Consider the following 17,056-nt stretch of genomic DNA (forward strand, 5'->3'; position numbering starts at 1 on the left):
CATGAACAACAATTGGCCTGTTGTTCAGATATGGGCGGGACTAAGCCGGATGTGGTCTCTCTCTCATGACTGGTGCAATTACGACCTCTGCTGTCTGATTGATGGCACCTTCACAGAGATGAGAAAAGTGCTCTCAGGGTGTGTCTCTCCGTACACAACGCTGAGCTGCACTGCACTCGTCAAAGTGTAGGCGATAAGATGCATATGGCATGCTGCCCACGGGTCGGAGGGGGCGTGGGTTAGCTTTGTTTTCCTCAGTGAGAGCAGGGATCGGCATTGGTGGAGAGGAAGCATGACGCAATCGGGCAATTGGACGTGCTAAAAAGGGAGAAAAAAGGGGGAGAAAATGCATAAACAAAATATAAAAAATAAAAAAAAAACACACAGTAATAAGGATGGCAGTGAATTGATTGGAAAATATGTCAAATCAATTTTTAGCGTTATGGGCTTGATACGTTGATTATAGTAAATCCACTCCAGTTTAAGTGGATGGATCATCTGTGTCATCTTAACCTTACATACATTCAGGTATTCAATTTCAAATCAGTCACTGAGATCCGCTGCTTAAGCCAGTATTGAGTATCACAATTGCAGTGATTACCACAGTCAATCCCAGTATTGAAGCTTCATTCTAGTTGCCATTACTCATTGAATGATGGTAACTGTACACCACCACACTTGGCTTGTTTACAACAGGAAATCCAGCCCTTCTTTCTCAAGGAAAGTTTGTGAGCTACAGTTTACTGTATGTCATAGAAAGCTGTTATATGAGAGTTCCTCAGTCATATGGCCTGGACAAAAACAGGTGTCTGTCATGAGACCGTTCCCATCCTAAAATTGTTTGTGACTCCAGACAAACAGGTGTTTCACAATAAAGGACAGGCTGGGTTAAGTGCACAGTTGGTGTTCTGTAGTGCCATCAGTATGACCTTAAAAGGTCACAGTGATTTGTTGACTTATGGGTGCTTTATGGCACTGTTCCAGTTCTTTTTTATTTTTATAAAAGGTCAGGTACATTGACATTTCATTGGAAGGTATTCAAAAACATGAGGTACAGAGTAATTGTGTTGATGTCAGTCTATTATTAATTGTTTTTGTGTTTTACTGAATGTGTTTTATACGTTCTTATTCTTTAGGATCCACAAAACGTACACAGTTTTCAGTTTTAACAATAACAGTTCTGATACACAAGTTGATCCTGGTGGATCTGGTTAGTCCCTGTAGCAGCTGTGCAGCTGTGGTTAGGGCTGATAAGGACTCAACAATGAGATCACCGATGAGATCAGTGGTGAAATTGAAAACCATTTTTGTCAGAACGAATATTAACAGCACTATCAATGACACACAAACCCCATTTCCAGAAAAGTTGGGACACTTTATGAAAATAAAAACAAAACTGTAATTTGTTATGTTGCTTGAACTATTATTTACTTTTTTTTAAAACTTTAAGTACAGTGTTTTTATTGATAATCGTATTTTGTAAATAAATAAAAACAATAGAATGTGACACCTGCAACACACTGAAAGTTGCGACAGGCAAAATACAACCATGTTTTGGAAGGTTCTACTATTAGCTGGGTGGCACGGTGGCTAAGTGGTAGCACTGTCGCCTCACAGCAAGAAGGTCCTGGGTTCGATCCCCAGGTGGGGCGGTCCGGGTCCTTTCTGTGTGGAGTTTGCATGTTCTCCCCGTGTCTGCGTGGGTTTCCTCCGGGTGCTCCGCTTTCCTCCCACAGGTGAATTGGAGACACTAAATTGTCCATGAGTGTATTTGATATAACCTTGTGAGCTGATGAACCTTGTGTATTGAGGAACTACCTTGTGGAACTACCGTTCCTGTAAAAAAAAGGGTAACCAAAGTGTAAAACATGACGTTAAAATCCTGATAAACAAACAAACATTGGCTCAGTACTTTGGTCTGCTGCATCAAGAAATGAAACTGTAACTGTATTATGCAAAGAGGAAGCCATGTATTAATTTTGAGCAGAAATGCCAGCAAATTTATTTATTTTATTTTTTTTACTTTTTAAAGATGGAACCTTTTATTTAGCCATGATAATTGCAATAGCAGCTGACATGACATTAACAATCAAAACAAACAATTAAACAGAGACTTGATTGACCATGTCTGGGAGGGTGGGGGTTAACGTGAACCTGACCAGGCTGAACCAGTTGATGAAAAAGAAATGAAATGTAAGTGACCAATACAAATCTTTCTTTTTTTAAATCTTTGTTTTACTCTCTCACTGAGACTACTGGGATTAGTCTAAGTGCCTCTCTCGGTCACTCTGTATCACTCTGAGTCATGCTGTAATCCTGAATAACCCCCACACAGGACTAGTAGACAGACGGCTGTTATACAGATAAAAAAATACTGCTGTTATCAAAAACGTTTCACTAGATCCAGTTCACTGCATAAACCAGAATCCTATGTAATTCTGTTGTGTTTTTTTGCGGTACTTCATTGGCCTGATTTGTAAATACATGCATTGCAAATAAGCAGGTCAGGTTACAAATAAGGGTTAGGTTTCTTGTGTAGCCACTTAGCAGGAAGTGTCACTGTCATGTGATTTAAACCTGATTAGTTACTGATGCTCTGGTCGTTTTCAGTGATGAGTTATTTAGTCGGGGCTCTCCAATGACCCGTTGCATTCCTTATTCCTTCTGTATTAAGAAGTAAGAGTCTGGGAATCAACATTACAAACGCCATAATTTAGGGTTCAGAGAGTGTTTGTTTTTTTTGTTTATTAGGATTTTAACGTCATGTTTTACACTTTGGTTACATTCATGACAGGAACGGTAGTTACTCATTACACAACGTTCATCAGTTCACAAGGTTATATCAAACACAGTCTTGGACAATTTAGTGTCTTCAATTCACCTCACTTGCATGTCTTTGGACTGTGGGAGGAAACCGGAGCATCCGCAGGAAACCCACACAGACACGGTGAGAACATGCAAACTTCACACAGAAAGGACAAGGACCGCCCCACCTGGGGATTGAACCCAGGACCTTTTCGCTGTGAGGCGACAGTGCTACCCACTTAGCCACCGTTCTGCCCTTCAGAGAGTGTACTGGATGCTAGACGTTGCTTTACTGTACTACGTTAAAAAGCATTCAGAGCAGCCAAGCAATGCTGTGCCAAATTCCCTGTTATTAGCTAAAAGCTATGAGATCTTCATCAACAGTGAGGTTACTATGTTGAGTACTCTGTTTAGTAAGTAGGGTCGCATAGTAACACATAGGACTCTATTAGAGTACTCAAGATCTGGATTTGAACCTCATTGTGTTTACATGGGTTTTTTTCAGGTATTTCTTTTTCCTCCCACCTTTCAAAACATGCTAGTGAGAATTAGCACTGTTGTTTAGTTCTAGTATAAGCAGCTAAGTTCATTTGATTACAGTGGTGCTGACAGAACAAACCGAGAAAAACTTTAAAAACACTTCTTTTTTTAAATTATTTTGTTTATGCATTTTCTCCCCTTTTTCTGCCGACTTTAGCATATCTAATTACCCAATTGCATTATACTTTCTCTCTACTAATGTTGATCTTTACCCTGGTTGAGGAGAGCTGAGACTGACACACGCCCCCTCCAACACGTGTGCAGTAGCCGACTGCATCTTTTCACCTTCACAGGGCAAATTCATATGCAAATCAGCTTTGTGTACAGAGAGCCACACCCTGATCAACGCATTATCCCTCGTCTCTGTGCAGGCACCAATAATCAGCCAGCAGAGGTCGTAATTGCGTCATTTATGAGGTCCTGTCTGGCTCCCACCCAGTATGAACAACAGCCAGTTGTTTGAAATGTCAGCTCTGGTGTGCTAGCGTGTTTTACCGCTGCGCCACCTGAGCACCTTAAAAACATTTATTAGTTCCATACCAGTCACTAGCCCAAACAGCGTTGATAATAACGGCATAGTAAGTCAAATGGTCCAAATAGTGAATTCCTCTGTTCCTTAGCCACATGCACACTTAGCAAGACGTGTACTTATCTGCTTGTTTCATGCAGCAACTGACTGATCAAAGACATGGTGTGATATAGTAAGTAATGAGTGTCAAAGGGATTTACAGGAGTCACTAGAGTTTCTTTAAAGAACCATACATAAGCCGCTCAGGTGGCGCAGCGGTAAAGTACGCTAGCGCACCAGAGTTGGGTTTCTAGATGCATCGTATCGAAACTCAGCTCTACCTTTCCGACTGGGTTGGGCGGCAGTATGAACAACGTTTGGCTGTTGTTCAGGGGCTTAGGTTCAGGGTACAACTGCGGCCACTGCTGGTTGACTGACGGCGCCTGCACAGGACTGAGGAATAACATTGAGGGGGGTGTGACCCTCCGTGCGCAGTGTCTCTCGGTGTATGAACTCGACTCGTGCAGGTGAAAAATGCAGGCTGTACTGATTACGTGCCGGAGGGGGCTCAAGTCAGTTGAGTGGCGTCCTCAGTCAGCGGCAAAAGGGTCGAATCAGTATAGAGGATGCAATCAGGGTAATTGGACACGAATAGAATGGGGATAAAAGTTGGGGGGGAAAATAATTAATAAAAAAAAAAAAAAAAAAAAAAAAAAAAAGAACCATACATAAAAGGCAAGCCATAGCCTAGTGCAGGGGTTTTCAACCTTTTTAGGCATCCCCCCCCCCCCCCCCCCCCCGCTTCGTGTGCCAAGCGCGACTTGCGCCCCTTCTCTGCACATGACCCAACCATCTCCATCTCTCCTCTCGAACTTTGGGTCTGTTCAAAAACCTATTGAGCTACCTTGCTGTCTACTGCCTACATAGGCAGCTGCCTAAATAGAGGGGATTCTAATAAGTCATCGACTTATAAGTCACGTTATTCGGACACGCTACTTGAACAGCAATTACATCAGTTTTTGCTTACTAAGCTAACACAGTTAACCTCATGCCATTCAAATCAGTGGGATGAGGTGGCACAACGCGCTAGCATGTCAACTAATATCTCTCTTCGTGTACCGAACATGGTTAAATGGTCACTGACAAGCCCGAATTTGCAAATAAATGAGGGCAGTGGTAGCTTAGCTGATAAGGTATTGGACTAGTAATCTGAAGGTTGCGGTTGCCACTGTTGGGCACCTGGGTAAGGCTGTCAACTCTCTCGTTGTCTTGTTGTCAAATTGTATTTAAGGATAACTGTAAGTCGCTTTGGATAAAAGTGTCTGCTAAATGCTGAAAATGTAAATGACACTTTACACGTTTATACAAATTAAAAAGCAATGATAATTTATTTACATTTGAATACCGTTTAAATGTAGGGTCCCCCCCCCCCCCCTTTTTCTCCCACTTTAGCGCATCCAATTACTGCCCGTCAATCATCCTCTCACTAATGCTGGTCCCTGCTCCTGATTGGGGAGGACGAGGCTGCTCCACGCCCCCTCCGACACGTGCACAGCAATCGAACATCTTATCACCTACACTTGACGAGTGCAGTGCAGTAAAGCGCTGTGTACGGAGAGCCCTCTACCACACTCCTTTCCCATCTCCGTGCAGGCGCCACCAACCAGCCAGCAGAGGTCGTAATCACACCAGTCTGAGAGAGAGTCCCCATCAGGCTTAGTCCCGCCCCTATCTGAACAACAGGCCAATCGTTGTTCATGTGGCCGCTCAGCCTCAGCCAGCAGGCAGAGCCGAGATTGGATACGATGTATTGTCTTTTTGTCGGTGTCACAGCCTTCAAGCCATATAACAACTTTTCCTTTCACTCTGGCAGATAGTTTGCTATCACAAATCACTCTTAACCACACTCTATTACTTTGTACACTCGACCCCAAGTATTTCCAACTCATCCACTTTCATCACTTCAAGTCCTTGCAATTTAACTTTTCCATTGCCTTCATTTCATTCACACACACACACACACCCACTCCTTTTTACTCCTAACTTCTATTCTCCTTCTCCTCAATGCATAACTCTATCTCTTCATCTGCTCTATCTGTACCCTATTCTTGCTTAAAATCACAATGTCATCCATATACATCATAGTCCATTGAGACTCCTGCTTAACCTTGTCCATCATCCTGTCCATGACTATTGCAAACATCCATGACACTTGATGTAATCCCTCTTCCACTTTAAACTCTTTGTCATTTCTGCTGCACAACTTACCGTTGTCACACTGTCCTCATACATCTCACACCACCCTCACATACTTCACTAACACTCCCAGTTTCCTTGCACAACACGACAGCTCCTCTTTCAGCACCCTATTATTTACATTTACATTTGTGGCATTTAGCTGGCACTTTTATCCAAAGCAACTTACAATTATGACTGAATACAGTTTGAGCAATTGAGGGTTAAGGGCCTCGCTCAGGGGCTCATCAGTGGCAACTTGGGGTTGAACTGCTGAACAGTGGTGGGGCTTGAACTGGCAACCTTCTAATTACTAGTCCAGTAAATCAACCACTGAGCTATTTCTGTCCCTAAAGCTATCATAAGCTTTTTCTAGATCTACAAACACACGATGTGGGGCGGCACGGTGGCTAAGTGGGTAGCACTGTCGTCTCACAGCAAGAGGGTCCTGGGTTTGATCCCCAGGTGGAGCGGTCCGGGTCCTTTCTGTGTGGAGTTTGCATGTTCTCCCCGTGTCCGCGTGGGTTTTTTCCAGGTGCTCCGGTTTCCTCCCACAGTCCAAAGACATGCAAAGAAGGTGAAATGTAACCAAAGTATAAAACATGAGGTTAAAATCCTAATAAACAAACAAACAAACACACAGTCCAACTCTTCATGATCAACTGATCAACTTTATGGCTCTGTAACTGCTGCAGTCCTGCTCATTATCCTTATTCCTAAAAACTGGAACCATTACACTTCTTTTCCACTGGTATGTCATCTGGGCCAACTGCCCTCCCACTCCTTACTCTCTTTATAGCTGCCCTCACTCCCTCTTTAAAAATGACACAGTCAAAATCTCCCAAACTCCATGCCAAGTTCCAGACTACTTCTAGAAGCCACATAATCCTTATTGGATATTTGTATGTAAGAAGTTGTTTATATCAGTCTGGCATGTGTGTCTGACAGCTGGGTAAAATTAGGTGAAATAGGAATAGTGGTCTGTGGCTGGTTGGGTTCATTAGTTCGAGTTTTAAGCAGTGGTCCTCAAATTCAAATAGGGTCGGGATCTTTTGGGTCATCTACAGTGTTTTAGTTTGAAAGCACTGCACAAACCAGACTGGTAGACTGCTCTTAGACAGTAAAGAAATACATAAAGGTGCTTGGATGGCACAGCGGTAACATATGCTAGCTGACAACTGCTGAGATTCAGGGTTTAAACCTCAGCAGTGCTCTCTGCCAGTCGGGTGGCTACACAGATGTGCTTGGCTATGTACTGGCAGCCTGTCCAGTGTCTCCTGGTGAAGCCAGCCTGGCTGGGACTGGAGTTTAACAGCTGATGAAAAATGAAATGAACATCTGTTTTTCTGTATCTCTGCATTTTATCAAGTTTTTATTTATATTTTTATTTAAGAAATGTCTCTGACTGTTGTTTTTTCGTAGGTTGTATGAGGCAAAGTTGAACAGCCCTCTTCAGAAAGCTCTCAGCCCCATTGTGTGGTGCAGGCAAGCCCTGGACAACCCTAGCCCTGACATGGAGTCAGCCAAACGCTCCCTCCTCCACAGACTCGACCTTACTATGTCAGGTACTACACATAACGTAAACATGCACAAATGTTACATCTATTGCACATCTTCACAGAGATTCCTTTGCATCACAGTTCACTACTGAGTAAAATTTTCCTTCCTCCATTTGCTCATCATCTTTAACTCGTTTTTTTTTTTTTTTTGGGTCGTTTTTACATTCCATCTGACTCAACACAGTCTGACTGCCCCGAAATTGTTTCTGTGTTCAGCATGTGGGCTGGTAGCTCACTGTACCCTGTGCTTGTCTTAAAGCCCTGCATTTCTGACTGTGTGTGTCCTTACACTAATTATTGGAAAAGCTGAGTCATGAGATGGTTTATATCAGTAGGGTTTGTACTGGGTGGCGTCAGTGCCGTTTTTATACAGGTATGCTCATATGGCTCATCATTTGGGCAACGTTATAGAACAGTGCTGTTTGTCTACTGTAACTAGCACTGTCGCCTCACAGCAAGAAGGTCCTGGGTTTGATTCCCAGGTGTAACGGTCATGGTCCATTCTGTGTGAAGTTTGCATGTTCTCCTCTTGTCTGCGTGGGCTTCCTCCGGGAGCTCCGGTTTCCTCCCACAGTCCAAAGACATGCAAGTGAGGTGAATTAGAGACACCAAATTGTCACTGACTGTGTTTGACATTGAACTAGAACTGATGAATCTTGTGAAGCCAGTAATTACCGTTCCTGTCATGAATGTAACCAAAGTGTGTAAAACATGACGTTAAAATCCTAATAAATAAATGTCTACAGTAACAACTTGACCACATTGTTTAGTTTGCCAGAGCTGTTTATTATGTGTTTACAGCCTTTTAAATTGATTACAGTTTAATTTATTTCATAGGCACTTAATTTATTTTTAGTTTTGAGGGGGGAACCTTCGCTATTTTCAACACTTTTGTACAGTATTTGCATTGTGGGTATATTGATTGTTCATTAGGATTTTAACATCATGGTTTTTACACATTCATCAGTTCAATGTTCAGGTTTAATATCACCGTCACAAGTAATTTTGTATCTCCAGTTCACCTAACTTGCATGTCTTTGGACTGTGGGAGAAAACCCAGGGCCTGCTTGCTGTAAGGTGACAGTGCTACCCACTAAGCCACTGTTCCGCCCTGTTGTATGTTGAAGGTAATAGGGTTGTATCATGTGATGAACAGTAAAATGTTTTATTTGATGATAAAGCACTTTACCAGGCCTCTTATTGGTTTAATAATGAGGGTGATGTTACACTGGATTTCTTTCCAGCTAAGTAAAACTTGCCAGCTGGATGATCTTAGCTTAAAGATCCTATCAGCAGTCATTGTTTCATCATTTTTAAGCCATATGTCATCTCTCCTGCACTGGCTTTGTACAAAAGCCAAACTTACCTGCGGGTTGCTTGAGTCATACCGTGTCCCTGAAGGGTCTCCATGGTGTTCAGAAGAGCTCTTTTAATTGATAGTCAGTGTGTGGGCTTCAAGTTCCTTCAATTTTGATCTGTCTCATTGTTTCCTGTACCTTTTTCAACTCTTTTTACTAAAAATGTCTTTAGGTTAGCTTAGCTTAAATATTAAATTGTATGTAATCATTTTACACTAAATATTGTGCAGTCAAAGATTTCGCCTGAATAATAGCATCAAACTTGGCACACAAAACGGAGTCAAAAATTACACCTATATGTGCTGGTTAAACATCTTACTTCCATGTAACAGTGGCAACATTCCTGAGGTTAGGCACTGGGATACAGTTGCCATACCATTTTGGTACATGAGGTGTTGGATGGGCTTTAGGATTCGGTACTTGTATTGTCTTAGTCAAATAGCAGAGTGCTTTACACAGGCAGTTTGTTGCCTTATTGTTCAAATATTAAGGCAAATCTTTTCTGACATATGTTCAACAAGTTCCTGGGTTATAGTTATATATATAATAATTCGTTTTTCATGTTTTATTATAAATAGGACATGTTATGCTATTTCAAACTAATATTGGTCAAGCTAAATTACACATGCACCTCATATACACTGTGACATCCACGTATTATTAAGTATTAGGCTGTAACAGGGTGGACTTTCTGACATAAAATTAGCCATTATCTGGCAAGTGATATCTGGAAACCATGCTAGCATAAAAGTAAAATCAGACAAAGAATTCTTCGCTTTTTAGTATGATTATTTTTAAAATTATCAAATCGTATTGCTTTTTCTCATATATCCCATAACAGGGTGGACATGTTATGGTTGACCATATAAGACTTTTAGGATAAAATGTGAAAAAAAACAACATTAAAATGAGGAGTTAGCCATTTATCTTCCACAGTTGTTTTCCCTCCAAAAAGATCATGTGAGCTCCAGGAAATGATGTCAGTATGTAAAACAGTTCTTCATTTTTAAAAGACAGTAGTAAGAAATAACAGGGTGGACAGCAACTTGAGGGACGTGTGAAAAACCCTTATAATCAGCAATAAAATGAAACTCATAAAGAAAAAAAATCCAAAGTTTAGAGGACTTAAGCAAAGCTTTTAAACAGTATTGAAAGATTGATTAAACCTCATATATCCATCACTAAATCAGAATGTACAGCACTGGGGACATGAAAAAACCTCTGCTTTCTAAGAGTTAAAGCAGTGTAAAATGTATACAGTAATTTTGGAGGGGGGGTAGAAAACATTGTGTTTAGTATTTAAAAGTGTTAATTATTTCAGTAAGATGTTTAGAAATTGTATTGTTTAAAATACTTAATAAATACAATGATCAGTACTGGGGACATACAAAACACCGAATTGTAGGAATGTAGGAATATTATATATATATATATATATATTTTAAACAGTTCTGTATAACACAAATTTATATATATATATATATATATATTTTTTTTTTTTTTTTTTTTTTTTTTTTTTATATATATATATATACAGTATATGTAGTTTACCAAACAATGACTCGATAATCTAAAAACTAGACATAAGGTAGCATGGAAGAGTAGACAAATTTGTGTTATACAGAACTCCAACTAAACTTGGTCTTATGGCACACCAGCTTCATGAATGGTTCTTAGGAAAGGGTTTTGTTTTTAATAATCTGACACACAGGTGACAAATTTCACATTATGTTTCGATCAGCTTAAAATAAAACGGTAGCGGGGATCCAGGATATACATTTATTACAGTAAATTCCATTATAAAATTACATTTTTACAAAAATGCCACTGTGATCTATTTTTGACTCCTCTGATCCTGTGACAGTTGAAATTTCTGGAATATTAAAAAATGCTTGAAAATATTTAAGCTGTGTGATTAATGTAGCTTTTTATCCTGGTCCTGGTCAAGAATGCTGTGAGTCTGGCTTTCCCGGGATCACTGGACGCAAGTCGACTCCCCCAAGCGCCCCAACCCCCCTCCCAACTGAACATAGACAATCATGTCTGTATGTATACTGGCCAATAGAACAGTTGGGGATTTAAACATTGGATCCTTGTCTTTTCCTTGTGTAATTACATTCATTTTGCAAACATGGCTGCTCAGGTGGCGCAGCAGTAAAACACATGAGCACATCAGAGCTGGGATTTCAAATACATCGAATCTCAGCTCTGCCACCCGGCTGGGCTGGGCGGCTACATGAACAATAATTGGTTGTTCATGGATGGGATGAGCCAGACCAGGGTTCAGCAGGGCAGTTGTAGCCTAGTGGTTAAGATACTGGACTAGTCATCAAAAGGTCACTGGTTCAAACCCCACCACTGCCAGGTTGCCACTGTTGGACCCATGAGCAAGGCCCTTAACCCTCAGTTGCTTAGATAATATACTGTCACAGTACTGCTGGCTGAGTTGGGGAATAATGCTGATCAGAGTGTATCGGTAGAGGTGAAGTGTAACGCAACCAGGGTAATTTGATACGACTAGATTAGGGGAGAAAATTGGGGGAAAAAATTAAGAAACAAAGGGAAAAAAAATGCAAACATATGTATGTGTGCATACTTCTTATACATCCAATACTATAACAAAACTGGTGGATTTGTCCCAAAAGTGTAATTCACAAAAATTATTTAAGCTTTGTAATTTAGACACTGATCAGACAACGGGACGAATGAGATGGGGCTTTTTTGTGTAAACATATTTCTAGAGCTTAATAAAAGAACAGCTGAAGCAGATGCTCTGATCTTTACTGAACTAATTGTGCTGAGCATTTTTAAACGCTGCTGAGCCACAAACTGGCTTTCACTCTAATCTGAAAAAAGTACAGGGAGGATGTTGTGTGTCTGTGTTTGCCTGTCCATGGTAACCAATCCCTTGTCTTTACACTTCAGTATGAAATGTAAACAATAGCCTGGTGTTATGGGTACATAACTCACTAGAGATCAGATTAAGATGGAGAGAGGAAATGAGTAGTGGAACGGGCTGGGTCATATCGCCAGGATCATCCCTCATGCTGTATGTCGTCTGTAAGATTAAAACAAACAACTGAACAACCATTACAGGACAGAGCTGATGCACTTTTTGATTACGAACTATTCAGAGTTATGACAAATAATATCTGATTCTGACATGTCTGTTCTGTGAGTTATGCTCAGTTAAATTAAGATGTACCTACTTCATTGTTAAAAGCAAAACTTTCATGATCTAACATAGGACGGACAATATAGCAAAATCTAAATCAATATACAATTTGTATTGTCATATTTTATAAATCATCTTATCATCTGGATTTACAAGCTGTATGTATTGTTGGGTATAAAACACATGTTTCAGCTCTTACAGGCCTTGATATTTAATTTGCTAGCAAAAATGGGTGTGTCAAGAGTAGGAACAGCTTAAAACTCGAACAGCTTAAAGCTTAAAATGAAGAAACCCTGATTTACATACCATAGTAACCATAGCAGAAGTGTTTTTACATCTGAATACTGACAAAAATGTTATCCCCAAAATATCCCCTGCTATTTTATGTCCTGCCATGTGTGTCTGTCTGTCTGTCTGTCTGTAAGTGTACACATGGGGATGTGCCAGAGAGGTGCATGGGCCATTCAAGCAGGACAACACTGCATGACGGATTTTTACACACTTGCTGTATGGACAAAAGTATGTGGGCACCCAACTATGAGCTTGTTGGACAGGCTATTTTAAAACCAGGAGCCTTAATATGGAGCTTCTCAACCCCCTCGATCCACTTTACTACTATAACAGCCTCTACTCTTCTAAAAAGAGATTTTGTAGTATGTTTGTTGGAGTTTGTTGTCCATTCAGTCTAAAGAGTAAGTGTGAGGCCAGGCAATATGTAGTTGCAGCCTTACATTTATTTTATTTATTTATTAGGATTTTAACATCATGTTTTACACACTTTAATTACATTCATAACAGGACAGGTAATTACTGGTTACACATGATTCATCAGTTCTTACATGTCAAACACAGTCATGGACAATTTTGTATCTCCCATTCACCCAACTTGCATGTCTTTGGACTGTGGGAGGAAACCGGAGCTCCCGGAGGAAACCCACGCAGACACAGGGAGAACATGCAAACTCCACACAGAAAGGACTCTGGCCGCTCCAGTTGGGAATCGAACCTAGAACCTTCTTGCTGTGAGGTGACAGTGCTACCCACCGAGCCCTACATCAAACTCTTTAAAGACTGTTTAGTGCACAGCTCCATGTGCTAGCTTCATTCTCGATCCTGTACTTCTGTGACCTGCCTTCAGCCTTGTTTGTGTAGTTCTCTGTTGCTGCTTAAGGCTCTGTGTGCTCTTTGCAGGAGCTGTTAGCTTTTTTATTATATAATCCAAAATACTCGTGTCTTCAGCTACATCAGAGTAACAGCTGGCATATTGGTACTTTGTATGTCGTAATAGACAGTAGTTAGGGAAGGCAAGGCCTCTTATCCACTAGTACGTTCTTCAGTTTTATTAGCCTGTGCCTGCCAGGAAACTGTTCCTGTTCATTTGTTTTGCTCACTCCATTAGTTTTCCATATGTTGTTTTCTGTTTAAATATGATTGTTAATGTTTAATAATTTATCATATTTTGATAAATGTTCTCTCAGCAGTAGCCAAAAAGGAAACAACTTTATACATTTCTATTTCAGTTCATGGGGTGGTGACCTGCACCTTTAGTAGTTTTTCAAGGTTAGCTCCATTTTCTTTTAAGGGAACTTGGGAACTCCAGACTGTCATCAACGAAAGGTGCAAAAGCAAAAAAAAATCTGTCATGGTATAGCGGTGCATCAGTGTCCACAGCATGGATGACTTTGCATGTGTGAAGGTACCACTGACTCAGGGGTGTAGGTTGGGATTTTAGATTTTAGAGATGTATGCTGCTCTCCAGGCAACGTCTTTTCACAGGAAGTTTATGGTTATTAGCAAGACAACACCAGGCCTTATTGTGCATGCGCTACAGCAGCATAGCTTCATAGACCCAATGTCCAATGTGTGTCTGTTTGACTGACCTGCCTGCAGCTTAAATATGCTGTCTATTCAAAATGTATGGTGCATCATGAAGAAGAGAATCATTCAGTAGTGACCATGGACTTTTAAGCAGCTGAAGTCTCGTGTTGTCGAGAACGGACACTTGCAAAATGTCAGTTAGTGTCCTCAGTTTCCAAATGATTAAAAAGTGTAATTATTAGGAAAGGTGATGTTACAGTGGTAAATATGCCCTAAATCTTTGGAGTGTGTTGGAGGTAGGGCTGGGCGATATGACTAAAAAACTAATATCTCAATATGCTGTTGAGAAGTAGTCAATATATCGAATATGGCCATTTTTAACATTGTGTAAAAAGTAATATCAAATATATCGATATTCGCGATATACCGCCCAGTCGTAGTTGGAGGCATGGATTTCTTACTGTGTTTATATTTACAAAATACAATTAAGTTGGTCAGTGTGTCTTTTCTTTGTTCTTTGTCAGTTTAATAAAAGTCCAAGAAAATTAACAGATCACAGATTCTTTTTATTGCGTTTTGCCAAGTAAAAAATTGTTGGTTGTTTTTTCCCAGCGTTTAATTCCAAGTTCTTGTTTTACTGTTTTAAAAGATAACATGCAAACACACATCATTTTACTTTACATTAAATATAACAAGCATTTGTGTCTGTGTGTGCATGCGTGCATGCATGCAGCTTTTGTGTTGTTTTATTTAGGGATGCATCGATACCATTTTTTCCCAACTGAGTACAAGTACATGTATTTTTGTACTTGCCGATACCTATTTAGAATACCGTTTTTTTTTTTTAAAACAAAAACACTCGTGAGAAGTGACGAGGGGTTTAATGATACCACGTCCAAAAATGCACGTCAACAAGTAGCGAGTGATCAAAGTGTTTGTGCGCTGACGTGATGAAATCAAGGAGGAAAAATAAATGAATCTGAGGGGATTTGGCAACACGAATAGCATGGATTGTTCTGTAGTGAGTTGGAGGTTAATAAATATTTTTGCAATGTTGGTGTTTTGTAGAGAACGATCAGGTCAGAAATATTGTAAAACGTGTGTGTGCCGGTGTATTCTGATATAAACTACAGTGTATCACAAAAGTGAGTACACCCCTCACATTTCTGCAAATATTTCATTATATCTTTTCATGGGACAACACTATAGACATGAAACTTGGATATAACTTAGAGTAGTCAGTGTACAGCTTGTATAGCAGTGTAGATTTACTGTCTTCTGAAAATAACTCAACACACAGCCATTAATGTCTAAATAGCTGGCAACATAAGTGAGTACACCCCACAGTGAACATGTCCAAATTGTGCCCAAATGTGTCGTTGTCCCTCCCTGGTGTCATGTGTCAAGGTCCCAGGTGTGAATGGGGAGCAGGGCTGTTAAATTTGGTGTTTTGGGTACAATTCTCTCATACTGGCCACTGGATATTCAACATGGCACCTCATGGCAAAGAACTCTGTGAGGATGTGAGAAATAGAATTGTTGCTCTCCACAAAGATGGCCTGGGCTATAAAAAGATTGCTAACACCCTGAAACTGAGCTACAGCATGGTGGCCAAGGTCATACAGTGGTTTTCCAGGACAGGTTCCACTCGGAACAGGCTTCGCCAGGGTCGACCAAAGAAGTTGAGTCCACGTGTTCGGCGTCATATCCAGAGGTTGGCTTTAAAAAATAGACACATGAGTGCTGCCAGCATTGCTGCAGAGGTTGAAGACGTGGGAGGTCAGCCTGTCAGTGCTCAGACCATACGCCGCACACTGCATCAACTCGGTCTGCATGGTCGTCATCCCAGAAGGAAGCTGACGCACAAGAAAGCCCGCAAACAGTTTGCTGAAGACAAGCAGTCCAAGAACATGGATTACTGGAATGCCCTGTGGTCTGACGAGACCAAGATAAACTTGTTTGGCTCAGATGGTGTCCAGCATGTGTGGCGGCGCCCTGGTGAGAAGTACCAAGACAACTGTATCTTGCCTACAGTCAAGCATAGTGGTGGTAGCATCATGGTCTTGGGCTGCATGAGTGTTGCTGGCACTGGGGAGCTGCAGTTCATTGAGGAAAACATGAATTCCAACATGTACTGGGACATTCTGAAACAGAGCATGATCCCCTCCCTTCGAAAACTGGGCCTCATGGCAGTTTTCCAACAGGATAACGACCCCAAACACAACCTCCAAAATGACAACTGCCTTGCTGAGGAAGCTGAAGGTAAAGGTGATGGACTAAACCCAATTGAGCACCTGTGGCGCATCCTCAAGTGGAAGGTGGAGGAGTTCAAGGTGTCTAACATCCACCAGCTCCGTGATGTCATCATGGAGGAGTGGAAGAGGATTCCAGTAGCAACCTGTGCAGCTCTGGTGAATTCCATGCCCAGGAGGGTTAAGGCAGTGCTGGATAATAATGGTGGTCACACAAAATATTGACACTTTGGGCACAATTTGGACATGTTCACTGTGGGGTGTACTCACTTATGTTGCCAGCCATTTAGACATTAATGGCTGTGTGTTGAGTTATTTTCAGAAGACAGTAAATCTACACTGCTATACAAGTTGTACACTGACTACTCTAAGTTATATCCAAGTTTCATGTCTATAGTGTTGTCCCATGAAAAGATATAATGAAATATTTGCAGAAATGTGAGGGGTGTACTCACTTTTGTGATACACTGTATATTATCCCCCTGTCCCACGAAAATCAGGGCAAAAATCGTGTAGTGTGAACTAGGCATAACGCAGCAACGTGCACTAGGCACACGGTATCGGATGTTTAGTATCGGAGCCTCGTTTGCGAGTACGAGTACAAGTTATTGAGCGCGGTATCGGGCAAATACCCGATACCAGTATCAATACTCATGCATCTCTCTCATCTCTAGTTTTATTGATCTTTGGTGTTAAATGCCTGTTTGATTGTTGTGTAGTTTAATCAACATCCTCAGGCTTGTTCTGCCATGTTACAGCTTCATTTATCAACCCTTCCTACTGATTAGATCAGAACAGGCCTGCCT

General features: G+C 41.0%; 1 protein-coding gene across 6 annotated transcripts in view; it reads left to right on the top strand.

Annotated features, from left to right (window-relative positions):
• Window positions 1-17,056, top strand: part of slain2 (SLAIN motif family, member 2) — a 36,640-nt gene that overhangs the window by 3,584 nt on the left and 16,000 nt on the right. For all 6 annotated transcript variants that reach the window (XM_063002069.1, XM_063002071.1, XM_063002073.1 and 3 more), the window contains exon 2: window positions 7,511-7,653. In XM_063002069.1, the coding sequence (XP_062858139.1) occupies window positions 7,511-7,653 (143 nt within the window). The remainder of the gene's footprint in view (window positions 1-7,510; window positions 7,654-17,056) is intronic.

Source organism: Trichomycterus rosablanca, chromosome 9 (assembly GCF_030014385.1).
Source record: "Trichomycterus rosablanca isolate fTriRos1 chromosome 9, fTriRos1.hap1, whole genome shotgun sequence".
Classification (NCBI taxonomy): domain Eukaryota; kingdom Metazoa; phylum Chordata; class Actinopteri; order Siluriformes; family Trichomycteridae; genus Trichomycterus; species Trichomycterus rosablanca.